The following is a 27,565-nucleotide window of genomic DNA, read 5'->3' as shown; positions in this document are numbered from 1 at the left end:
TAAAAAGTCTATCGGTAGTTGAAATTATTTTATTCATAGTTTCGGGTTAGGTAGAGCGTATCCGACTGTGCAAGAAAGGAGTGAAAACCAGAATGTTGATTCTTCACAATCGAGTTTAAAAAACACCAATTTGACCAAAGAAACACCTATAAGAAAAATTATTATGAAAATTTGGGTAAAATAAACCACCTCAGATCTTGGAACTCTAGAGTTACAAAACCGCCAAGATCGCCTTTCTTGGTGATTTTCGTCAAAAACTAAGTCAGTTATAGCTCCTCCAGCGTCAATGGTGTCCTCGGGTTGGGTCATTTGAAACAGTTTATTAAATTAAACAATGAATTGAAACTCAGGCTCATTCATAATTATTTGAGAATAAAAAACTCATAACAATCAAATTGTGAGTTTTCATCAGTTTTTTTGTAAGCAATAGTATAGTTTGCATTCACATTGTCAGTTTTATCTCTGAACACAACTGACTCAACGTTGCAGTCTCTGATGCTCTCCTTAATTTCAGCCGGAAGACGTTCATCTGTTGGAGATATCTGAACTGGTACTGCATGCTTGGGCATAGGTAAAGGGATTAGTTTCAGTCTTCGCGCTTTCTCTTGAATAGACATGGTATAATTTGAAATATTCTAAGAGGGAAAGGTATTTTTTCAGTGTCTCTATTTCTGTTTCAGTACAGGTAACTTGTTGCTTCCTTTGCACAGTTTGACCACGGGTATCAACTTTCTCTTCTTTAACAAATGTAACGGTTAGCTGTTCTTCAGCCGTTATGTAACTGTAAACTGTCAAATTTGGAGACAAATTCACTTGAAGGAGAGATGGAGTTGATTTTTCCAAACGACGACTCATTAGTCAGCCACTGGTAAAACAATTTGGCCTTCTTACTAGCAGAATGTCTACTTCGTTGTCGTTTGGGACAACTTACCGCATGTAATTCACAAATTGGTATGTCGCGATATAATTTTAGGTTTTCAACCTTTGGACATAACAACGTCTCCAAATTGATAACGTCTCTTTGGAATAACTTCTTCAAAGTGTCCGCCTTTTCAGTTCCTTTTGCATAAAATTCGGCAAACGGAAAACGAAGTTTGATGCTTTGAATAATTTGTTGCAAATAGCAATAGGGGTAATCTCCGCTCTCCCAAGCCAAACCATGAAGAAATTTTGAAACCCACTGGTAAGACTTTTGTTCACTTGAGGAAAGTATATTGAATGAACTTGGGGGTAGGAAAGAAACTGTATCACTGTAATTATGAGAACACACAGAAAGCTCTTTGATTATAAAACCCGATTTCTTTTGTCGAAAGCCTTCAATATCAAGAACAACTGGTCGCAGTTTCAACATTCCAATAAACTGAACAAATTTTTCTTAAATGTCTTCACATAGAGACAGAAAGCTATGCCTGTGACGTGACCGACATACTCATTTGTGACTGGACAGGGCAATACGTAAGAATAACCTGGTCCTTTTTCGCTGTGTTCAAAGACAAAACCGGAAGCGTCATGGAGAATAGCATGCAACCTTAAAATTTTGTAAGCTTTGAAGTATTTGTCAAGTGTAGAATTGTCAATACCAATGAGCCCACCATAGGGTCTTAACTTCAGTGCAATATCCAAATCAAGATCAGGATCTAAGTAAAAACAAGTTGCTAAGAAATACAGATACCTTTCACTATACCCTGAATATTCTTTCTTCACTTGCTGGTATAACTCGTGAATACTTTTCAAATCTACCGTTGCAATTGTTGCCATTGGGCGCTCCTCTGAGAAATGACACTTGAAACCTATTAACTCAGTTTTTGTTGTATAGGGAAGAGATAGAAACATAGAAAACAAAAATATTGAGAAATTGCATTTTAATTCAACCAATCCTATTCCCACTGTTAAGGTTTTCAACGGTGACCCATTTAACTCCCACCCCCCATCTTTCCACCCCTATACTGTTATGACCGCTTAGGATAATCCCCTTTATTCCCATGTTTATTTATCGTAAAAATACCCACTTGAAATAACCCCCTATATTCCCATGTTTAAGTATCGTAAAAAATACCCATTTAAAAACCCCCTATATTTCCATGTTTAAGTATCGTATTATTATCCACTCAGCATAAGGCCCTATATGCACACGTTTATGATCCCAGGAATGCCAACTTGGGATCACTCTCTATATTCACATGTTTAAGTATCGTAAAAAAATACCCTCCTAAAAAACCCCCTATATTCCCATGTTTAAGTATCATAAAAGACCCAATTAATGTCATCCCCCATATTCCCATGTTTAATTACCACAAGGATTACCCTCTCACCATAACCCCCTGAAATCACATATTTTTGATCCTAGGAATTCCCACTCATGATCACTCCCTATATTCCCATGTTTAGTATCGCATGAATACCCCCCCCCCCCCCGCTCTTAACGCTCTTATTATTTACTACTCACTTTTCAAAATTCGTAAATGATCTGTGACAATAACTAATTTTGGTTGGTTGGCTATTTCGCAAGAAATCCCCTGTAATCATTTATATGAGATCTGAAACATTTATTTATTATAATAGGTAAAAGTCAGCGCCATATGCCAAAATTGCCGCGTTACTTGATTATGATGCTTAATTTTTTGCATAATATGATCGACCATAATCAATTTGTTTCTTTAGTTTGCCAGTACGTGTATATAGAAAAAAAAGTGGCTATAATGGACAAAACCCGAAGGCTTTTCAGTGCTTTATGCAACTTTTACACTCTTCTTCAATTGGATGACAACTTAGGTGGTAACAATAGTGATTCTATTAACACTGATAGTGTTTAGACGTTCTTCTACAATGTGAACATGTCTCCCCAGGAGTTGTTCAGCCAGGCAGTTGAGGTGGAGGTATTCAATGCGAGGGTGCTCAGAGCAGATGCCCTCATTGGAAGCTACAAGGTATACTTAATAACTCAATCTAACCAAAGTTCACGCACAATATGGTTGCTATTCAGACGGCCATGATATAAAGTTAAAACTGAGCAGTGTATTTCATTATTTTATTTTTGATTTTATCGGCTGTTGTTATCAAAAGGAATTTATTTTGACGACTGAAGGAGGTTTTTTAACTATTGAACGGGACAATGATCTCTTTGATAAACGTCTAGAGCCTTATTTCAACTCAAGATAAAAATTGTCTAAAAGCTTTTCTAGTGACCAGTCCATAAACAAGTTATGTATTAATGTTATTCTCTGGGCTCAAATTACATCACCTTTTTGTTATGTGTTTGATTTTCAATTTTTACGCAAACTTATTGTTTTTTTTGTATAATTTTCCGTTCTTTTCAGATGTTGTAAGAGAGCGAACCTTTATGCGTTTTTGCTTTAGCTTGATGTTGGCTCCGTGTACGACCAGCCACAGCACGCTTACCTGTCGAAGTGGTTGTTGCTGACAGACCCAGATGATCCAATGAGTGGGTGTAAGGGATATGTCAAGTTCACTGCCATCGTCATCGGGGCGGGAGACGAACCCCCCAAAGAGAAGGAAAGCGCAGACACTGACGACATTGAAATGTAAGGAATACACTCTTGAACCGTCGGAGAACGTCTCAACATTTTCTTTGCTCCAGACCTCGGTATCATTTTGACAACGACATCAATATCGATTAACCTTAATTAGCGTATTGAACAATTTTTTTTTCTTGTAATGGAATTACCTGGATAATTAGACTCGGTTTTTGCTGTTTGCATTTATTGCACTCCAGGTAAATTCCAACAAAAAATAATTTTTAATGATATGTGGTCCTCCTAAAAGGGGATTCAAATATTGCAAAATTCTTGCAATTCTGCTTATTCTTCTTAAGATTTTGCAAGATTATGAATACCGTCAATACTTCTACTGAGTTGAAAAACCTGTCTAAATTAAAAACATGTTTATAAATCAATTTCTAGGGCACTTACATGTCTAATAATTTTGTTTGCCCGAGATTCATTTCGTTCAAAAATCTTGCAAATTTTGAATGATCTTGCAAGTATCTGTAAAGATTTGGATCCACCGTTACTGGGTTGTGTCTTGTGTTGTTTAGGAATCTGCTGGCTCCAGCTGGTGTTCAACTACAGCCGGCTACCTTCTGGCTCAAGGTGTACAGGGCAGAAGATGTCCCACAGATGGACACGTCAATGTTCCAGGTCTGTAATATCCGGCTATTATAAAATTCTTCTTTAGCTGTTATAGAGCTTTTTTGTAGCTTTCATGCGTGACATTATTTTGGATCGAATGAGCACCTTTTTTTAGAAATTCGGGGAAGATTTTTAAGCGTTCTCCTTGGAGTTGCAAAGTCGAGTTGGCCAGACCGAAGTGACCTCTGATCAGGCCATCTTCGAGCGCATACTTGCGCATTGTGCGCTCGAATTTCGTGGCCTGTAGTGCGCGAAATACTGAACAATGTTCTGGAACTTGTCTGATCATAGGTCTCATTTATCTAGGACGGTCTGATCAAAGGTTACTTTGTTTTGAACGGTCTGATCAGGGGTGATTTTGGTCTGGATCTCCACCTGGGAACAGAAAACACGGGAAGCCGCGGGTCTGGAACTAGTTAGTTAGAGTCCTATTATCCTCAAAACTTTGATGTTGACTGATTTAAGTGTTGGATGTTAAAAAGAAACTCAGTGATTATTCAATTTCTATTTTTCTAGCTTACGATAACAATTGAGCCGGTTTCAGTATACTTTGTTACGTAGGAAATTTATCACAGGTTGCGGTAAGTCTTGAATGTATCATGAGCCTCACATTATAGGGTTCACTTTTTTGCAGGGCATCAAGAAGATTCTGTCATCAAATGAGGAGAGAAAGGAGTTAGTTGACCCCTACTTGGGATTCTACTTTGCGGGCAAAAAGGTCAAGACCAAAGTGGTCACCGAGTGCAATCACCCGGAGTGGAATCAGGAACTCAAGCTGGGAATCAAGGTCAGTTAGGATCCAGTGAAAAGAACTTGAAATATTTTGAAAAATATCGTGTATCGGCAGATTATGTATTCTATCAAGATCCTGTCAAGACATATATTTCAAGATTTATCATGACAGGTATTTCAAAAACTCAGCTTACCGCGAAGTTTTTCGAGCAGCTTAAGTTATTTGCTTTGCTAATTATGCAGACAAACAAATCATGATCTTGCAGATCTCGACAAGATTCCACAAAGTTTTTTTCTTAGGGAGAGGATACAGCTATTCCCAGATAGAAGAACATCAGCTCAAAAATTTCCACGCTCATTATTTCTATATTAATTGAACAATAATCCGCATATCATTGTCTTATTACGATATATGGATATTAATAATATTGCGATGTTTACCCAAATATCCTTCCATTGAAAAACCTGAAAACATAAGACGATGCATTTTCTCGACAATTATAAATTACCTACTGCCATTTTAGCTGAGGCCGAAAGTCATATTATTCGATAAACGATTATGTAAACGTTTTTATTAACCTATTTATAACTAATTTTGATGATAGATATGGTAGACTGGTATAAATAGTGGAATGAACTACAGCCCTGAAGCATCGAGTTGGTCAGAGACCAAATGGTACCTATTTTGTGGAAATCATCAATTTCATCAGGAAAAATATGTTTAGGTTATTTAAGGGTTCTATTTAGGGCAAATTTATTTTACGAAATATATGCAATCCATTTATTTTGACTACTGGTTGGTCGAATTGATAAAATATAACAGAACTGGGAATTATAACATCATGGATTCTCATTATCCGATAAAATAGAATGCAGCTTCAAAATCTGTTTTGCATAGGTTTAGTTGAGTCTAGTTGCGAATTGTAGCTGAATAAATGAAAACATCATCCGCAGCAGTCAACTTCGAATTTTAAAATTTCAATTCGTATCTTGCTACAACGCCCTTCATCAAAAATGTTTTTCTATTCTTGATAAATAGTCATTCCCTTAACAAGATCTAAAGAAATAACCGTTCTTTGCATGAATCTTGGGGCATTTCCGAGATTAGGAACATCCAGTTTCAACTAGAGATGTGAAAAATTGATGATAGTTTGTGTTTCAGTTTCCGTCTCTGTGTGACAAAGTGAAGATCAACATGAAAGACTGGTGAGAGAAATTATTCTATTCTTTGTTCAACAATGTTACGTTTTTATTAGACCCCGATTACTATAATATTTATAGCTTCAATTTCACCAGTTCTGATCCAAGCTCAGTGCTATTTGAGGAGTTGAAAATGGCACATGATATTTTGCGATTCAATGCTTTCATTAAATGATATGTCAGGCAAATTTCGGTCAGGCAAATTACAGCTGAACTGTTTTTCAGATACTTTATTTCCACACCAGTGATTATAGGTCAAAAGATTTAAAAAATAAACTAAATCTTTTAAGCTGGAAATATGAACTCAATTCAAAAAATATATGCTGCTTTTTCTAGCTTTGATTTGGTGAATTTAATGATGAAACTACACCCATGTTTACATACCGCAAACAGTTTCAAATCAAATTGTGTTATCTCATTGTTCCAACATTTTTTCAAAATGGGGGAATATATATATATATATATATATATATATATATATATATATATATATACTTTTGATTTTTAGAAAAAAAACTACAAATTAGATCGCTGGATGACACACCCTACCCCCATTCCTTTAATCTTTTCCTTCCAATTTTTCTTTTCCTCCAATTTTTCCTTTCCTCCAAATTTTCCTTCCAAATTTTCAATATTCCACGGAGGGGCGTATTAAAATAATTTTTGGTTTTTACGATTTGAATAGGTGGTTAAAAAAACTTTAAACATGTTCAGATATTGTTATAAAGTTTATTATAAGTTATCCGAGTTTGATAGTAGTTTCGAGGTTTTGCAGCAGTTTTGCTAACATTAAAGCTAATTTAGCATTTTTTATCATTGTTTTGTTTTATTGTTTTCCAGTCGGAAATGAAGGGACGCTTTTGGCTCAAAGTATTTTTAGTGACCAGACGATTACAGCTTTTTGCTTTCAAGACATTGTTTTTGTTGAGAAAAAAGACAGAAAATTGAAGGTTCTTTTAAACATTTTTTAAAACCTTTTCAATTTTTCAATTTTTTCAACAAAAGAATTTTTTGAGCCTGAAGTGGCTCATTTATTGCTGTGCGTGTAGTTTGACGGTTTCGATTGAAAAGTTTAAAAAAATGTTTTTAGGCGTATTTGTGTTAACCAAAGAATTAATTGAGTTCATCGAATTATTTGGATCAGTTCTTTTTTTGCAAATTTCTTTTAATTTTCTGACGAATCATTGAAAGGTTTTTCTCTGCTGATTACAAGCTGATGTACAAACCAATCGCTGTCTATACCATATAGGTCTTCTAGAAATCGAAGATTTCAGGCAATTTAGATCTCTCAAAACTGCAATTGTCAACTTTGAAAATGCAAAACTAGCAGTAAAAAGTATTTTTTAATAACCTCTACAGTTTAGAAAACCAATTAGTGCTCTTAAAACCCTGAAGAATTCAAAAAAACCAATTTTATGAAATGGACATCAAATCAACCAAAATTATGATAGAAAATTAAAGATAAAAATTATTTGTTATTCCATTGTCATTCCACTGTCGGAACCAAACCCTCGAACTAATCAATCCTAGCATAAAGCAATACAGGGATCTTTGTGGATCTGGTTAGTGTGTGGTTTGCTAGAGTGAGAAATTTAGCAGAATTGTACAGAATTTGTTTTGAAAATTAGGAGCATTTTTTTTTTACTTCCCTGGACATTGAAACTTTGCTCTTGGAACTGATCATTACCGGTCTTTGAGCGTTTTGTAATTTTAAAAAACGTTTCTGATTATGCAGTTCCTCATATAACAAACAAAGATTTTTGTGAAAGGAGAAAGCGAATTTTTCGTCTTTTTCGGAGTTCATATACTTTTTTGAAAAAAATTTCCTATTCCTTTCAAAATACTCTTGCTTAAAAGGATGAAAGGGCACAGGCACTACTTTTAGTTTGAGCCAGATTTTTCAGACGCTACTAAGTTGGAGCCTTTAAAGACATCTTTCACCGTTTCTCTACATGTTAGACACAAGTAGAGGCAAAGTACAAATTTCTGAGAAATAGAAACAAGTCAGAAAATACTCAATATTTGCCACGAATTGCCGCCCTATACATGTTCAAATTCGATTTTTTGGTTCTTAATTTGTGCGTCCGACACATTTTTCAGATCTTAAAAAATGATTAGGCCGAATACGCTCGTAAACCAACAAAAAAAACAAAATAATTCGATAAACCTCAAATGTTTCGCTTTTAATAGTGTCAATTTTTCGACTACCAATACAGTTTCCGCAGATTTTGATATCGGGTTTTCGAGAAAAAAATATAAAGACTGAGATTACTGGTAACAAACTTTGTCTGAAGATCAGATGCCAATAATAAAAAATTAAACTTTTTTATGTCGGTGTTAGTATGTTTATTCGCGTATGTGTGAGTGGGTACTTTTGTGGGTGTATGTAGGTATTCGAGTACAAAATATAATATGTGGAACTTGTGTAAGAGCGCGAGAGGTAGAAGGAGAGCTAGTGTGAGATGTACAGTTCCCCTAATGTTATATAAAGTAGAGAGAGTGCAAAAACTGTCAGAATCACTAAAAATTGGAAAAATTACATCTTTGCGATGAACTTTTAATTTTTTAAAGCTGATAACACGTTTTCAGACTGATAACAGACACTAAAAGATAATTGTTCACTTTTGTTCATGAAATGTCCAATTTAACAAACCATTTCCAAAAACTTCAAACTTTTATTTTAAATTTGGTGCCAATTTTACAATTACCGACACAATTGCTTTAGAAGTCAACAATTAGTCCTCGGGAAAAAACAATCCAGACTTAATTAAGGAGAAACATACATTGAGTAAAGATAGATGCCAAACAATTAGGAGTGTTTTTTGAGTTTGTTTTCGTGTTTGTGTTTGTGCGAGTGGGCGTTTGTGTTGGTGTGTGTGTGTGTGTGTGTGTGCGTGCGTGCGTGCGTGCGTGCGTGCGTGCGTGCGTGCGTGCGTGCGTGGGTATAAAGCGTGTGATATGTGCCAAGGAGAACATGGGAGAGAAAGATATAGTTATTATCTGAGTGGAGTGTGAAATGGTGGGTTTCTTTAATAGTTAGACAAATATAGACAGAGTGTGAAAAACTGTCAGAAATCATGACAAAAATACTCAATAGTTGCGACTAACTCGGCTTCCAGTCACAAATGTCTCCAAGAACCCACATGTAGTTTCTCCTGAAAAAAACGATGAAGACCTAAATGATCAGGGACGAACCTTTAGTTATGACCAATTGCCAAAAAATTTCTAAATGTTTTTTTGTGTCACTTTTTGTACGTGTGTGTTGGTGTTTTTTGTGTATATGTGTGGTATGTGTGTGTGTGTGTGTGTGTGTGTGTGTGTGTGTTTGTCTGGTTTTTCTGTGTCTGTGTCTCTCAAATTGCCCTACAGTTATATTTCTTGAATGAGTTGAAGGATTTTTGTTTCTGTCTGCGAAAAAAGACAGTATGTATTTTTTTGGTTCAAGCAGTACAACTCAATTTCTCCGTATTAGTTGATTTCGGATAATTCCAAACGGTTTCTCTGACAGAATTCAAAAGTTGTTGTCGCAACCTTGAGAGGTTTGTTGGAACTTTGGACTAGCCGTCTGGTTTGCAATAGGCAATAGCTGGTGATATCTTGATCCAGTAAAGGCTAAATCTAAAAATTTGCAGGAGTAAGTTAAAAACTGAAAATAAATTTTAAGTGCACCCTTGAGTGGGTAGGCGTTTGTTCTTTGTTTCAATATGCTACTGTTACAACTGATTAAGAAACAATACCTTCAAACGGTTAAAACGTTTTGTGTGGAAGCACATTACCGATCCTCCTTGTTTCACATTCGACATACAAAACAATAGACAATGGTTTATGATTTGTGTTTATACAGGGATCAGATGTCTAAGGACGACACGATAGGCACAGTTTTCATTCCCCTCGACCAAATTCAGGACAGATCAACAGAGGAACAAGGTATCCATCATTGTATCACATCGGCTGTTTTGATTAATTATGCTGCATAATCTAAAACAAGTTGAGGTTTAATTTTTTTTATTAATCAAATTGCCACTCATTCAACTATTCAACTATATTTGAAGTTCGTAACTTTTCAATCCTTTTTCTGAGGTATTGCTCCGTCAACGGTAAAGCAAACAAATTTTTAGCAGCGTTGCTGATCATATAGCCTAAAAATTTGACGTTTTTATTACACCCATTTTGTTGACCTTTTATTTTTGTGCCCATCACATAATGGTATTATTATTATAGTTCAACACTGATCGAGTTTTTTTTGAAATCAATCTGCGACATTTTTCATCTCCTCAGGTTTCCTGCCGACGTTCGGACCCACCTGGATAAACTTCTACGGATCAACCCGTGAGTACACAGATATGCCGGACCAGTTCGATTCCCTCAACGAGGGCAAGGGAGAGGGTTGTGCATACAGAGGCAGGGCATTAGTCGAAATGGGTACGACCATCGGAGAGTTGCCCGATAGACACATTGAAGACGTGGATAACGATGACCTCTTCAGATTGCATGTGAGTGTTAACTTGCTGTTCTATTCTTTGTGAACGAGTTTTCAAAAATAAAACCTGTAAGAATCGTTGACATGATAAAGTTTCATGAAATAGCTCCAGGCGAGACCAGGATGGTTATTTTGCAAGATCTTGCAAATCTCTGGCACAAATTGATTATGTTGCAAGATCTTACAAGACGATAGCTATCGAACAATATCTTACAACACCATGTTTATCTTGAAGGATGAATGTTTTTTTTTTGGAGGGGTAATAGTTCATCGCGTTGAAATTATGACACGCACCATACCATGACTTACTTAAGTTACAGGTCCTGTAAACTTGCCTAATCGAGGTTGTAAGCTATTAGACATTTTCAAAATAGATATCACAACTTCTGCTTAAATTACAACAGGCAAGTTTTTGTCTCTCGGACAGTTATCGTTTTTTTTGCACCGTTATTTTTTTGACGAGTTTGGAACAAATGCAAAAAATGGCGCATTTCAAACTGCAATGCTTAAAAATGAAATAAGCCAATGTGAATTGCACTATCATATCAATATAGGTATAGCTTTGATAAAAATGCGTGTTTTTATTGTGTTTTTATGGTACGATTTTTTTCTGTGTTTCAGCCTTTTGTGAGAAGACGTCGCTACGTGTTGATGGCATCCTTCATGGAAGCTACTATGTTGTGTGAGGACGATGACCCTGTTGAGTTCGAGATCAGCATCGGCAACTACGGCAACAAGCTCGACGAGTAAGTTCACCTCATTCTGTGATATCTTTGTGAGATTTGTAGCTGCCTAGTAAAATAACGAATAACCTGATCGATTTGATGATCATACAAAATTCCTGTTAACTCGTACAATATGGGGGCATATGACTTTACTGTAACCATGTTGGAATCGTGCATCATTTTTTTTCAAGCCTAGACTTTGCGTGTTGCCATAGAATTATGATCACTTGCAACATTTCGACCATGAGAGTAATGCAATACTTCAACAGAACGTCTGACAAAAACACTCAATTTACTTGACTTCGCCGCCAAATCTTTGGATGCTGGTATGGATCATTTAGAAGGTCATGATATATGTTATCTATGAAAAGGCTCACATCACATCGCTGATAAAGATTGACCAGTAGAAATTAGCAAAACCATGTTACACATGGAGTAGTTAGGAAAAAAAACCGAATGACAACCACCTAAAAACCAAACAACAATACCAATAATGACAAACTACAATGTTGAAAATTCTAACTGAATGAAGCACCTGCAACCGCCAAAAGCAATTAGAACAAAATGTTAAGGCTAATAGGTCGCATTCGAACCAACTATCTCCAAGTTCATGTCTATCGTATCAACCGGTACACCTTAACCTTTAGTAATTAGGAAAATTCTGTTGGGCTTATGTGCCACCTCACCTGTTGTCTATTACAATTTGATATGACTCTTGTTCTTCGGTTTCAGGTCCGTGCCCCCACAACCCTCGACAACTCAGCCCACAAACCCAGTGTACGACGGTGCAGCCTACTACTTCCTGCCCTGGCAGGACAAGAAGCCCTGTCTCAGTGTCAACTGTCAGTGGGAGGACATCAGCTTCAGACTAGAGGCTCTCAACATGCTCCTCAAAATTGGCGACCGCCTCGTTAGTCCCTCAATCATTGAGATTTTTTTGTAAACTGCTAAAACTTAATTAGATAACAAATATTAATTAGAATGGCAGCTGTGAACAGGCGGTCGTGGCCTCATGCTGATGCGCTGCCATTAATTAAGTTATCAAGAACTGGAAACGTATCATTCGGAGGAGCTGGGTTTCCTCGGTATAAAATTTCTTGATGAAGTAGTTTTGTTCGATATCAGTCTTGTTCGTTGTTCAATACAACACGCTCCACGATCTGTACATCCTCGATCCGACGTTTAAATCATATCGCTCTACGGCATATCTGTTCTCAGCCAGTTAATATTTTTTATATGTATGTTGTGACTTTTTGGTTAGGAAGAGAATCTGGACAAGATAGAACTTGCGATGAAGGCCAATGACTCTGAACAGATACAGGCCAAGTGTGTTGTCAATGCACTGGACCAGATCATCGAGGATTGCAGGTCAGAAATACCGAAACATCCCTTCTCAATCCCGGGCCCCTAACTACTAAGACTCGTGCGAGTCTCTTGTATGGTTAAGAGTCTCGAGAGAATCTTACCATATAACCGTCGAACTTATAAAACTCTTGCCAATATCCATCCAAATTGTAAAACTCTCACCAGATAGCCGTCGGATTGTAAATTTTTTTTACCCGATAAAGGTCGAACTCGAGAGATATCCATCGCTCCAGGAACTGACAAAAAGTAGAGTTTTTGACAGCCAGCCATCGCTTTTTCAAGACAAACACAGCTATAAAAAGCTATAAAAAATCAGAAAGACCACAAACAGATTCTTAAACTCTCGGTCGGAAGGTACTCTACACTGAATAAATCCAGCAGACGTCATTTAGTCCTCCTTTAATTGAACTTAAACATAACACTCGTAGCAATGTCAACCCATATTTCGAGAACCGCTTTTTCTCATTGTTCTGCATGTAGGCTGCCATTAGGTATTGTTAATTTTAGTTAATCTCAGCAATTAGCGTACCACTGATTACTAATGTGACCAATTGTTGATTTATATTCCAGAATGACGTTGCCGAATGCAGATTCATCCAGGGGCCATGCAGTGAACCAGTTGGACAGGGAGCAGTACAGGATGAGAAGGAAACAACTCACATTCATTGCTGACTCTGCATTCCAATTGAGAGAGACTTGCACTGATCTAGAAGAGGCAGTTGATGAATTGAAGACTTACTTGGACATGGTCAGAGGAATGTCATTTGAGGTAACATTAAGTATTATGTTAGATTACTATTATAGAGTTTACACTTAGGAAAAGTTGAGGTAAAGTTACCTTCGCGCGGTCAGGGTATACTCTCTATCAACTGTTTCTGAAGATGGCATATGGTGTCCCCTGAAGATGGCCAGATGACCCTAATTCAATTTAACCGCTGTTTAAATCCACCTTGTTTCACTATTGGTGAAGTCTAATAGTTATATTGCAATATTATGGTTACGCTGGCTTTTCAATATAGGTAACAGTTAACTTAAAACTTTGGCTGAATAAAGGTTGAAAACCGGATTTAATGCTACCCATGCTGAGGTCCGCATTGACTGAAATGACCTCTGATCACAATAAACCCAAATCAGTTCCCAGATATTTAATTTCGCGTTTTTGCTGGCAAGACCATGAAACTTGGGCGCAGAAGTGCTCAATGCGCCGCCGAAGTTGATCCGTCATTAGTCGTTTCGGTCTTTGACCTCAGTCAGTGTAAAATTGCACAAAGGCTTAGCCAATTGACGTTAAAGTTCCTTCTAAATGTGTCAAGTTTAAATTATGTTCTTCTCTTAAGATCAAATGTAAAAATGGGAACAAAAATGCTAAATTTCGATTGAGTTATTGCGTTTTGTCTTGATTGTAGCCACAGAACAGTGTGCCAGATGTGTTGATATGGATGATTGCGGGAGAAAACAGAGTGGCCTACCTGCGCATACCAGCCTATGACGTCATCTATTCAGACTGGGAGTGGGGCAAGGGCAGGTTCTGTGGAAAGAAACAAACCATCTTCCTCAAGGTCAATCCGTAATTACTTCAAGTTGAAGATAGTCAATCTGTCGTTCTGGTTATAGGATGTTCATTTGGCCTGTCTAGACAAATTGGCAGTTTTGTGAACAAATTTCAAAAGATGCGGTCAACTGAGGCATAAAGTGACCAAAGCATGTTGCCATTATTTCTCTCTTTGATATCAAAGTAGTGCACTGCAATAAACATTCTGTTGTTGAGTCTTAAGAAATTGTCTATCTATAGTCTGTCCCATAAAGTTGAAATAATACAACGTTAGAAAGACGCCAAAATGTGCAATTGAGAACCAAATGATCATTCGAATGCCAATGCTTTTTTTCCAATAAGAATGAAGTCATCTGTTTTTCTCTGCATGTTTAAAATTAATACCTTGAACTTTGGCCATTGAATTGTGAAACCTCAGCTTATTTCAACTCTATGGGACAAGCTATATTACTAGCTATATGGTATCTATAACAACAGCTCAAACTAATTTATTTTACAATACGGGTAAATTGACTGCCAAAAATTACGATGATTGTTTGAAGTCATATGAATGTGACTTCTTTGCTTTCCTAGCACTCATGCAAAGATTGACACAGAAATGGTTTACGATTTAATAGACATTATATATGATCCGTGTAAGATAACTAAGAAGCTCCCAAAAGGCAACTGCATTGTTCCGTTTGTTAAACAGGTTTAAGCTCTTTCACCACCAGACTCATTGCTTAAAAATTTCGAGCACAAAATGTTTCGTGGTTTTTGACACAAAAACTTATATCTGAAACTGTTCTGTTATGTAGATGTTAACATTTAGACTTAACATTCAAATTTTTATATACGAATTACAACTTTACTAACATACCTCAATACTTTCAGGGTGCAAAATATTGGAGCTTTGAGATACCTGTACTTTTTATTTCGCTTGCGCCGAGTATGGTCATGTTTCTTGACTTGCGATATATTTTTCTAATATTTTTTTCGGATATTTCTTAGAACGATTTTCAGTCGCCAATAGGGAAACGGGAAAAATTTCTTCCACACTGAGAAGCAGTCTAACCTGTTCATTTGATCCAAAAGTGTTTCTCATTTAATGTTTTATATCAGTAAAAAGTGGATAAGTAAAACTGACAAAAAACTCTTTTTGATAGTTATCTGACTTCAAGCAAAGTTGATATCAATCAATTTGGGCTTGTTGGTCTTTTTAGGCGTTTTTGTTTTATAATTTTTGCTATTTACAAAAGATGCGGGGAAAACTAACAAAAACCCAGTATTTATGAAGTCCATGCGCAGTTCTCTTATGTTGATGTTGGCATACAATATTTTCAGCCAAAGACGCTTGCACAAGGGATTTAGCATCAATTTTTGAAAGTTCTAGGAACTATGCTATGTTCTTTAGTCTGAACTTCGATAATCGTGGACGATAAAAACAAACAAGGATGCTGGTTAATGTGCGTTCGCACATGATATTCCGACCCGAGCTCATCTACACTTTTGACTTTATTGTCAACCAAATGAAGACATAATAAAAATAGATGTTTGAGTTTTAAGAAACGTTTAAAAACCTAATTACTTATTGAATTACATAATGCCATGCCTCATTACAGTGCTGAAGAGATCTTGTATTGAAAAAACTAAGAAAAAAAAACAACAAAAGAAGCAAAAACAAAAGTTTCACGGCAAAAACTATGTATCTAAATTTGAAAGCACCTAGTAAAAACGCCAAAATGCAATCGTATAAAACCTTAACTGCACAAATTTAATTTATCCATACTATACCGCAGATGGCAATTTTCAATAATGAGGCTAGGTAACAAAGTCGACAAAAGAAAATAATAAGGCGAAATTGGAAAATCGTTAGCTTTTAACAAACTAATTCTTAATAAATTTACTAAAAATTCATTACAAAACCGATAGGACCTGTCGTTGGTTAGATTAAGCCATAGGAACGGACTACAGAAGCAGAAGAACTCAAAAAATTAAACAATTTGCGAAAACACAAATTATTGAAGCCATTAAAATCATTAGCTTTTATCTGAATACTATGCATTCTTCCTTCTTTTTTCATTCATACTAATGCAACTAAAATTATACTGAAAGATTAAATAAGTGCATTTGGGCCACATTTGAAAATCTTTGAGATCTGTTATTACGCGAATGTGCTAAAAGAAGAGAAAAAGAAACACAAGTACACACTGAAGCTTTTATTTAAACGCTTATTGTCCAAAAACAAAACATCAGTTACGACATGATATCAGTCGACATTCGACTTTTTCCAATACAAACAATTGAATTAGAGCTTTGAATGATGAGAATAAGCTACAAGTTGACGAAAAAAAACAAATACTGAAAAGTTTAAAAAATCATTGAAAACGTATATCATACACATTAGGCCTATTTGCTATGAAAAGACAGTCTCGGGTAACATCCACCCTTGAATACTCAATTACAAGCTTTTGAGACCGGTCAGCATTTTACGCCTACCTAAAGATTAAAAAATAGGCAAAAACCGCTAATTCAAAAAAAATTGAGCGATAAAAGTGTCAAAGCCATTAAAAAATAACTTTTCGGTAATGATTTTTCTATCATCCAACAATTGTTTAACAACGTGGGATTTTTTTATGGCTTCAAAAAATCAATAAATATGAACAAATACATTGAAACCACGAAATTTCTGAGAAAACCGGTGGTATCAACGCTATTAAACTCAATTGCTTTTAGCGAAAGGCATTGACATTGAAAGTGCTCAATTGGAGCATAAGAGTTATGCCTCGATGGGGGGGGGGACAAAAATGTTTGTCGTTGACAAGTCATCGACACGATAAGACATTACAAGAACTCATTGAATAACAAAACAACTACAAATACAGGCAAAAACTAAAAAAAACAGTAGAAAAGTGCGAAAAGAAAGTGTCGAAGCCATTTAAACCATAAGCTTTTCGTTGAAAACTTTATCTATGATCCGTTGAACATCTTTTTTAAGCCAATTGGAACTAACTCTTATAGGATAATGTGATGAGATTTCAGGAGAACCACAAACAAATGCAAAAATTTTCCAAATGTCCAAAAAATTTATGAAAAATCAAGCATCGATTTGATCAAACCTTTAGTTAGAAGATAAAGCCGCAAATTAGATTATTTTTGTTGAAGTAGGAAAAAAGGAGTTCCGGTAATTACTGAGGCGTTCGTACAGTTCACGAAGATAAGTTTACGATTGGTTAATGTTCGAAAAATTTTTGAAAAATATGTTTGATGTCTTAACTAAGGAAGGGGTTCTGGTTATTACTGAGAGTTATCTTACAAATCATGAAAGCAAGTTTAAAATTGGTTAATGTTCAAAAAATTTTTTTGAAAAATTGTTTTTAAAGTCGTAACAGACAATACGTTCAATAGCTTTCAATAGAAGTCAATAAATGCACTCAGTCATGACTCGATAGAAAAACAGAGATGTTTGTCATTCATGGTCAATCAATAAGATACCACAATAAGTCTTATGACTATGAAAACAACAACAAATACAGGCAAAAACCAAAAAATCAGTAAAGTGCGAGAAGAAAGTGTCGATGCCATTTAAACCATGAACTTTTCTCCGAAAACTTTATCTATGATCCATTGAACGTCTTTTCTAAACCAACGGGAGCTATCCAAATTAGAATAATGTGATAAATTTTCAAAAGGATTCAAAAAAAAACAAAAATATCTAAAAATTTTCAAAATTGTTTTTGAAATATTGTGGCATCGAAGTCATAAAACCAATAGTTGAAAGATAAAGCCGCTAAACAGATTATTTTGGTTGCAGTAGAAAGGAAGGGGATCGTACTGGATCCTACAGTACAGTACAGTTTACAAAATTAAGTTTATGATCGGTTAATGTTTAAAAAAAATCGAAAATTATAAATAAAGTCTTAACAGTCTTTAACTGTCCAATCAAAGCACTGAATAGCTTCACTAATGCTCATTATGAAACCCATCGCAATTTTTGTTGACAATGCGATGCCATAGAACTCCAAAAATTCAGTAAAACCTCAAAAAGAAAATCAAAATTTCATTAAAAATTACAAAAGCTCAGAGTCGAAGCCATAAAAAACATGTGCGATTCATTGAAAACGTGTTTTTTGTTTATTAGGCATCATTTTACTGTAAATCAAGTTTATCATGAACCAAACATCGATATGAAAAGTGACCAGTCTCTAGGTGACCTAAAAATAGGAATATTTCTGAAAAAAAAACAGCTCTCAAATAGAATTCGAATTTTTTTGTTTATAGTGAACTTTTCTGTGAGACCAGAACTTTTCCTTTTGTGGCATGAAATGTAATTTTGAATGAAAAATTTTTACAGAAAATATCATAATTTGAAGAACAATTACACAAAAGGTGAACGAAATCATACCAAATATGACGTGTTCACACAAAACTTCAATCCTCGATAACTCCTCGGAAAATACGAAACTCTAAAAAATCTTTTTAACTTCAAATTCTAGGCTGGACAAGCTTTTTAATGGTACCACTCACATTTCGGCCAAAATATCGATTGGCCAAAATTGACTGAACAAAGAAAACCCATTTGAGTATATAGTTCCTTCCCCCACAAGTGGGGTCGGAACAATGAACCTCTGTCTGCTTTGTTAGCTTGAGTTTCGTTTCTCTGAGTTTTCACGCTATTCTTCAGTTGCACCAGTTACGTTGGCACCAGCTCTCATGTGTTTTTTGATGCACAAAATTGAAAAAAAAAATCGAATTATATTTTGGGGTAAGCTTTTGATAAAATCTGTATGTAATATCAATAAATGTTATGTTTCAATTGTGATCCTTGACTTGGGTTGGTTTTTATCATAAGTAATTTAAATTTTTTTAGCAATTGCATATTCTTTGCGAAATGAAAAGATTGATTTGTTACATGTAATTGGGCTTCCAAATTTATTCTCCAAATGGCTTGTCTTGCGGTTCTGAAGATTATTGAAAAAATTTGCTGTTTTGTTGCTCAATTTACTCTTCATAGTAGTTGACCGTTTTCAAAAAGTTGCGAAAAAATTGAAAACTTGAAGGAAACGTACATCTTGACTTCCTAAATGTTGTTTAGTATCAGCAGCAGAATTGATGGGGTCTCAGAATTCCCCTATTATTTGAATTGCACAGTGCACTGAAAATGCGCTGTTCAATTCATAGTTTTCATTTTAAAAAAGTATAGCTGGCAAATATAGCGCCCTATGAATTTTACTGTGACGGTGTCTTCTATGTGAAACAGCACTCCATCAAAACATTGGAAAGAACGGCTCGTTCGGATTAATTAAAACTGCATTAATACAAAAGAGCTGAAACGTAAAGTACTCTATGGTTTACGTTTACAATGGCTTGTTGAAATTTGTTCTGTTTATGCTGTGCAGTTCCCAGGAGTAGACCTGGAAGAGGAGCAGAAAACCAAGATCAGTGCTGAGATCAGACTGAGACTGTGGTTTGGACTAGAGAGCCAGTCACCTCAGTGGCACACTATACACACTGATGCTGATGTTGAGGTCTTCGGAGAAACGGTACTCGTATACTGTCTACATGTTACTAATAATACGCGCCCACCCCCTGAGCGCTGATATGTCTTATCGGATCATAAATATGTTACTCGTTATAATACTTTTTTCGCGGAGATTCTCAAATTCTGTCCACGTGAGAAAATGAAGATACTAATTACTTCCGATTGTTTTTTCAGACTTTTACTGCAACAGGTGCATTTTTATTTGTCATCATACTAAAAAATTAGTAATTGTTGGTTCAAACATCGAAAGAGATGAAACAAAGCATTGACAACAGAATATATGTTGTTTGTGACCCAATCTTGTTGGGTGCATATTATTTGCAACCACGAGAGTATGTGCTAATAAATTGACGAAATAATTAGTTGTATAAAGGCAAATATTTTGTAACCGAGGGATACCGTTCTGAAATAACGTGAAAACCAAGAAAAGCTTCTTATTCTCGTCATTATTACAAATTTCTATGGTTTCAGTACGAAAATCAAGTATCACTTCTGGGCAAATGGACCACTACTGGTCTAACCCGACCAATGTACTCAGACGAACACGGCCAATACAAACTGCAGAAAGAGAAATTCGTAGCACCCAAGGGGTGGTCCTGGGCGGGTGACTGGTTCATCTCCCCAGAGATGAGTCACTCATTTGATACTGACGCACATCACTCGCAGTTTCTGGATGATGTGTTCGAGAATGAGAGCCGCAACCCTGGAGGAAAGTGGGGTCCAGCTCCACATGCTTGGACTGACGTCGTGAGGATTTTAAGCATGTTTGAATAGGTTTCAGGAACAACTATTCAATGCCATATGCGGAATTATGAATTTTTCAGAATACCCGTATTTACCAAGATTTAACCCAAATTCAATAGCTTATTTAGTAGACCATTTAGAGCTATTGGGTATAACACTTAATGTAACTGTTAATCAAACTATGATATTAAGTTCAGATGATCCTGCATTTTATTTATTTCAGCAGACTTTATTGACAAGATCTTGGCCAGATTTACCATATTTTAGTATGCCTTTGAAGCTACAATAAAAGAATGGTAATAAAAATGATTCCATTTTGGAACTGATTTCATTTGGCACTGTCATAAATTCTTGGACCAACTTTCTCGATGTTTATTATTGTGTGCAGAGAAATGATCCTACAGCCCAATCACGTGATGACATGGCGTGTCCTGAGGGGTGGAACTGGGACGAGGAATGGAGGATAGACCTGAACAGGGCAGTGGATGACGAGGGGTGGGAGTACTGTGTGGAGGCAACTGTGGGCAACTACTCACCGGCTGAGAAGACATACCACTTGTGCAGAAGGAGAAGGTTATATGCACTCAAATAAAAATCCGGGTCGAGTTATCCACTTTAGAAAAAATGGTGGTAAGAATAGAAAAGATAGGAAAAAACATTTTTTCCGCCATTATTCCAACATTTTTCAGGAGTCTAGAAACAGTGGACTAATAATCTGAACTTTTGTGGAAATATCTCAAGGTTTTAAGATTATTGAACTAAAGATTGAAAGATTTTTTTTTAAAAAAAAGAACGTTCGACCCGGGAAGGAAGAAATAGTTGTAAATTGTAAATTCTTTTCGGTGGATGAGACATCGCTAACTCTTGACATGTATCCAATTTAGGGCACCAATAGGCGCATTTGGATCAGCTAGTGGTGTATCGCCAAAAAAATAACAAAACATGGCGTAAAAATTTAATATAAAATTAGGTTATGAAAATGCGAGTTGCCAAAAATATACAGATTGCGGATGATAAATTTTGATGATAATTTCTGTTAGAAACAACTTCTAAAGTCTTTCTATTTAAATCATTGCATTTATACTATAGATACATACTATAGCGAGCAATAATTAATAACATATTAATTATATGCTCAGTGTCTGTTGTTTCAGATGGATCAGACAAAGAAGCAGACAAGGAGAGGTTCAAGTCACAACTGAGGTAAGCTTACAAAAATCCCTATTTTGTCCGAAGTTAGATTTTTATTTGGAGCTGCGAATTATGGATAAGTTTTTACAGCGCAGCCACACAATATCAAAAGATAAACTGAAAGTTTAATGGAATCTTAAATACAATCTTAAATAAAATCTAATAGAATATTTAATAGAATTTAATAGAATCACTGAAATCTTGATAGAATTTAATAGAATAAAATTTAATAGAATCTAGAAACAACTTATCAACATAATTTTCCAATTTTGTCAAATTCTTCCTTATCTTTCATATTAATGCTGGATCGCAACTTTATTTGGTAATTCTAACCGTAATTTCTTTTTTCCCAAATACAGACTGACGGCAAATCTGAGGATCGGTTTTTGAGAAAGTTCTCCTCCACAGTGTACAGCTACTTCGCTGTTAGTCAGAGTAAAATCGAGAGTAAAACTGACGTTATTCATATCAACTTCATCATCATTTCAAAGCTGTCAATTTCCGTTTATCTTCAGTTTTGTTGAACAAATTTCAATATTCCATGTTTTTGAAATAATTGATCATTCTTTGCATTAGTTGTTCTCAAACAAAGTTTGTGGAAACGATTACTATTGAGCCGATAAAGAGCTCTAGAAACGTGAAAAAAAAGTGTTTTTTTTATCATTTGGTTTCTGCAAATTATAATCAATTTAGATCGAAGATACACCTCCGGTACGCAAAACCAGTTTGCTAGCCTGGGGATCATTTATGTCATTGAATACGGCTGCTGACTCACAACCTCAGCTGTCGGTTGTTTCAGAGGTAACAATTGGTTGAAACTTGATACAAAGTTACTGTAGGGAAATATAACCTATACGAAGCTGTATGCTGAATGCTTTTATCACATAACCGAAGTACAGTGCTTGCTAACCATGAACTGTGAAAATAACCTTTTAATAAATGCTTGCGAAAGTAACCTTGATGCTTTCTAATTTAGTGTAATAACGAATAAACCAATTATACGAAGATTTCTTAAGCATAAAATAGATAATGAAGACTTTTCATGCTTGAATTCGATCATGCCACAAATTTCTCCAGGTTAAAGGCCAACATATTGAGACATTTTAATATTATTGGTTGTTTTTGTTTTTTGCAACTTCTGAGTAATAATTGCAAATTAATTATTGAAAAATTGTTCTGAAGATATCAGATGCACTCGTTCAGAAAACATTTATGTGTGGGATTGAACAATTTGTTACGAATAAAAATATTTCATGAAAACCATTTTGCCAGCTGAGCCCCAAAAGAATAGCAAGATCCACTTTTTAAAGGGGGAGCTAGCTGATTTCATTTTCCTGTTTCATTCATTTTTCACGAAAAATTAAGATCTGCCAAAGGATTTTTAACACAACGATTAGAGTTAAGTGAAATGGAAAAAAAACAAGAGCAAAAGTGACCATGATTTTTTACATTTCTGCAGTTTTCATTCAAACCGTTTGTAGGTATAAGAAATGTATATTATTTTTTATTAAATTGACTTGGTACCCGCGATGCGGGAATCGCTTTGTTAATTAATTACAAAGACAGGATCAATTAACAGGATACTGATAGTATTTAAAGTTCACAGCCATTAATTTCAAAAGAGAGTTCAGCTGTTTCCGAAGTAACACTGTTGGACATGTCCAGTCAAAGGTTGAGATGTCATTTCGGTGGGTGAGAACATTTGCATATTTCACAACTCTCAAAACAAAATACTCTTCCAATTTGACTGACTTCGTCCAATTAAAATTTGTCCTCAAAAACTACTTTGCTGCCGAACGGTTACTGCGTGGTCCCTTGAAAACTTTCCAATAATTATCAAACTTAAGGGCAGTGTCAGAGTTATGAATTTTGTTCAGCATAAGAAGATAAGATCGAACCAAAAGAAAACTGATTGCCAACAAATTGTTGTAAATGAGGCTTTGATTGTAGTCACTATCGGTACAAAATTTCCTGTTCAAAGCCCACTTGAGCGCTCGTCTTTGCATCTTTTCTATTTTTCGGCAGTTTGGCCAATTCGAGAACCATACATTTGACGCGTAAAGGAGAATTGATAAAATGTAACTTTTGTATAAACCTACTCTTACTCTCGTATTTGTAGAAAAGGGAACGTTTCTCTTCAAGAAAAAAAGCTTTCGTTGTGCCTTCGATAGCCGCTCATTAATATTACTGTCTCATTTCAAATTATTAGTAATAACTATACCAAGATCATTCACTGAAGATTTGCATGTAATTACTGTATCATCTGCATACAAGTGGACACTAGACTGATCTAACTTTTTTAGATCAAAACAAATAGCTTCAAACTTTGCATTGTTGAATTCCAACCTGTTTTGTTTTGACCATTTGATAGCATTGTTTAACTGATTTTGTAGCGAAAATAAATTCATTTGACTTCCAATAATTTTTGCGTCATCGGCAAAAATATATGAGCTGTTCTCCATTAGAGATGGAAGGTCGTTAATGTACACAGCGAACATAAAAACCGCAAACACTGAACCCTATGGACCAGCACTCGTAACAGTTAACTCTGACGAATACCCATCTTTAACATAAACGCACTGATTTCTATTTGATGAGTAATCTGCAATAATTTGAGAATTTGGTCAGCAAAACCAAAATGCATAAGCTTCAACAAAGTTGCATTGTGATTTATTGAATCGAACGCCTTTGCAATATCGAGATAAATGCCTAATGCAGACTCTTTAGCGTTCAAACAACGAAAAATTTTTCCACAATATTGGAGCATTTGAGTGGTTGTAGAATGCTTGGGCCTAAATCCATGCTGGCAATTGTCTAAATTTTTCTATAAACGATCCCTAAATTTTCTATACAACAACTTCTCGAAAATTAAGGAAAGCGCCTACAACATTGAAACTGGTCTGCAATTTTTTTATGTCAATTCTCGACTCTTTTTTTATTGCAGGAGTTTAATTATTGCTTTCTTCCAGCTCTTTGGAAATTCTTGCTGATTTATAATTTTGTTAAATATCTCAGTTACAACTGCGACAATGGCAGCTGAAAAAGTTTTCAATAAAATTGGCTGCAGTTTATTGCTTGATTCAGAACCCGAATGACAACTAAGGATCATTAATTTTACTTCACTCATAGTGAAATACATATCTTCTAGACCAATTGTGGGAACTGCTGATGCGAGTGGCGCTGAGAGACGGCTCAGGTCTTCTTTGAAAACAGATGCAAAATGTTGATTGAAAGCATTGGCAAATTTTAACGATCGAGAAATACTGTTTCCAGCAAATTTCATCTTGGTTGGCAGATCAGGAATACGACGAAAGCTCTTAATATTTTTGAAAAACTTCTGTCAAAGTCAAACCTGCAAAGGAATCAGATACACTGTTTTATCTAGTTCAAGTGAATCGGCTAAATTCTTTTCACGTCTTTCAATTATCGTGTTGTCTTTTTGACGTCGTCTAGCTGCATTTAGAACATTTTCTGCGTGAATAGAATGAGACGAAAAGTAATAAGGAGCTTCCCTTCGCCTTCTAGTTTTCCGGGGAATAAATGCCATACAGCAAAAGTTGATTTCATCATAAAAATGTGTGGTTTATATCTCCAGCTGAGGCATCAAAGTAACTGAATCTTTCAGCAATTTTGGGAAGACCCACTTTTCGGAAAGAATAAACTGATTTTGTTTGCTCAACCTGGCTGCTCGAAAAGTTTACTTCAGCGCTAATCATTGGGTGATCGGAAAATGTCGAATGAATCTGAGCAAAAGAAATAGTGTGAGGGAAAATTGCAAGAAAGCAATCATTTTTAACGTTTTTGTCTTCTATGAGAGAACAAAATTCGTGTTTTCAAAAAAACCTGGCAAAACGTTTTCTCATAGGCATTATTACTGCTCAGAAGACTCCAGTCAATTCTAGGAACGTTTTAAATCACCTACTATGAGCACATTAATGAGATCTAAATCGTTTTTAAGAACTTTTTCTTGAGCCGAACTAATAATGTCGTGTATATAAGCATCAACCATTTCTCTTTTTAAGCGTTAAGGTGAATCATGGGGTGGATTTTTAACATTTATAACAATTATTGCCTGCTCTAAATTGCAAAAGAGAGCCTAAGTTGCAAAGTCAACAGGAGATTTTGCTTGAATTTTTTTTACTGTGAACATTAATTTCTGTTTTCAAGCCAATTACAACTCCTCCATGGCTACCATTACATCGATCAATTCTACTAATTACGCTATAAAAGTTCGAAATGAAGACACATGTGTGATCAACTCTCCAATCAAACCAGGTTTCGCTCAGACAGATAATATCGGGTTTATGAACTTTGAGTTGAATATCAAGGCTAATTCTTCGATTAATATTCGGCAAGGATCTACAGTTTAAGGGCGAGAGTTTGATCACTGGTAGTCAGGACGTATGGGCGTTTTGTTCTGTAGACGATTGCACAATATTTGGGTTAAGGTTTTCACCAATAACTTTTCCCTTATAACAAAACTCTTGACCTTTAATGGAGAAACTGTGTTTTTCGTAGCCAAAATTGTTTATCAGATTTGTCTTCCGCTGATAGTGTTTTTTTTGTAGTCCTCAACGGAGAGAAACTTTTTTACGACAACTCCGGAACCTTTTAACTTCGAAACAAATAGGAAGATCGTTCTGAAAGTCCAAGCATTATCAATTTTCACTACAATAGGCCTGTTCTTCTCGTTTACTTGTTTCCCTAATCTGAAGCAGTCATGAATTACGACATTTTTCAGTCCCATTATTTGCTCGAAAATAGATACTACTTGTTTTTGTCTGCATTCATTGCTTCAATTCTCGAGATCTGGTCCTGATTCTCCTGTATTTCAAAAATTATTAGTTTGTCGCTCATGTTATTTTCCGATTGTTGATTATATAGAGATTCTGCTTGGCCATTTTGCTTCAAAGAACCGACGCTGCTGTTTAAGTCTTTGATTTCATTTTGTAGCAGCTCAATTTTAGTTTCGTAAGAGTTTTGTTTCAATTGGTTAATATCGTTTCTGATTTCAGACAATTCTTGTTGAATTTGTGTATTAAGTGATTGAATATTATTCGACAGAGATTCAATATCGTCTTTCGTTAATGGAAGTTGAATTTTCTGCTCGCAATTTTCACAAGAGCAACTTATGCCCTTAATTTTTCCCAAAACTGCCAAAATGCTGTTTGGTAAACTTGAGCAGGAATCATGAAACCACGTTTTGCAGGATGAACATTGTACACAAAAACTATCACAATTTTTCTGGCAGGATCCGCAGGGATAATCTTATAAACTGGTGGGTGCATTAGGCTTCGGTTTTTGTTTTTTGTCATCATTAGAATTGCATAAAAAGTGGGCGTTGGGAAATGGTTTCAATTGTTTTCCAATTTCTATTTTTGTCAAATTTATTTTTGCAATTGGATTAGAAATTATTAAAGTTTTTTTTCTCCGTAACAGAGCAAAGGTTTTTGGGTAAGTGGGCACTTATCGAGCAACGAGATATGTAAGTTACCACTATAAATCAATAAATCTAAAAACTGATCGGACAAAAACACTTGTTCGATGAACACAAATGTGCTAGTCTGGAAAGTCATGAGCTTGAATGATTCTATACTGAACGTTAAAAGTAAGTTATCACCCCTCTCTTTGTGGAGTGAAAAATCATTTTTTGAGGTTACTCAATCTTATCAAATTACCAAACCAATTTTTGCACCATTGATGTGGTCTGGCCTACTTATGATACTCTGGTAATACGTAACAATAATTTGCCAGATATCACATAGTAAAGTTGATCAACTCCATTCAAGTCTCACAAGAAAATGAAAGCTGTCACGAAGTCACAACTTTTTTCACATCTTTTCTCTCTCTCTCTCTCTCTGATGTTCAACGCAAATACAAACTCACTCATAGTTGAACAAACGTGGA

At 35.6% G+C, this 27,565-nt stretch overlaps 1 protein-coding gene across 1 annotated transcript in view; it reads left to right on the top strand.

Moving 5' to 3' along the window:
- Positions 1–27,565, top strand: part of LOC142345082 (myoferlin-like) — a 133,834-nt gene that overhangs the window by 56,095 nt on the left and 50,174 nt on the right. Inside the window, exons 9-26 of the mRNA XM_075397165.1 lie at positions 2,814–2,927; positions 3,358–3,542; positions 4,055–4,157; positions 4,783–4,935; positions 6,043–6,086; positions 9,925–10,007; positions 10,359–10,573; positions 11,182–11,306; positions 12,018–12,195; positions 12,547–12,653; positions 13,221–13,419; positions 14,057–14,209; positions 19,581–19,724; positions 20,195–20,470; positions 20,856–21,040; positions 21,622–21,670; positions 22,352–22,459; positions 27,098–27,112. Coding sequence (XP_075253280.1) covers positions 2,814–2,927; positions 3,358–3,542; positions 4,055–4,157; positions 4,783–4,935; positions 6,043–6,086; positions 9,925–10,007; positions 10,359–10,573; positions 11,182–11,306; positions 12,018–12,195; positions 12,547–12,653; positions 13,221–13,419; positions 14,057–14,209; positions 19,581–19,724; positions 20,195–20,470; positions 20,856–21,040; positions 21,622–21,670; positions 22,352–22,459; positions 27,098–27,112 — 2,436 coding nt within the window. The remainder of the gene's footprint in view (positions 1–2,813; positions 2,928–3,357; positions 3,543–4,054; positions 4,158–4,782; positions 4,936–6,042; positions 6,087–9,924; positions 10,008–10,358; positions 10,574–11,181; positions 11,307–12,017; positions 12,196–12,546; positions 12,654–13,220; positions 13,420–14,056; positions 14,210–19,580; positions 19,725–20,194; positions 20,471–20,855; positions 21,041–21,621; positions 21,671–22,351; positions 22,460–27,097; positions 27,113–27,565) is intronic.

Source organism: Convolutriloba macropyga, chromosome 8, assembly GCF_964194025.1.
Source record: "Convolutriloba macropyga chromosome 8, txConMacr16.3, whole genome shotgun sequence".
Classification (NCBI taxonomy): Eukaryota; Metazoa; Xenacoelomorpha; order Acoela; family Convolutidae; genus Convolutriloba; species Convolutriloba macropyga.
This window is presented reverse-complemented; position numbering and strand designations above follow the sequence as displayed.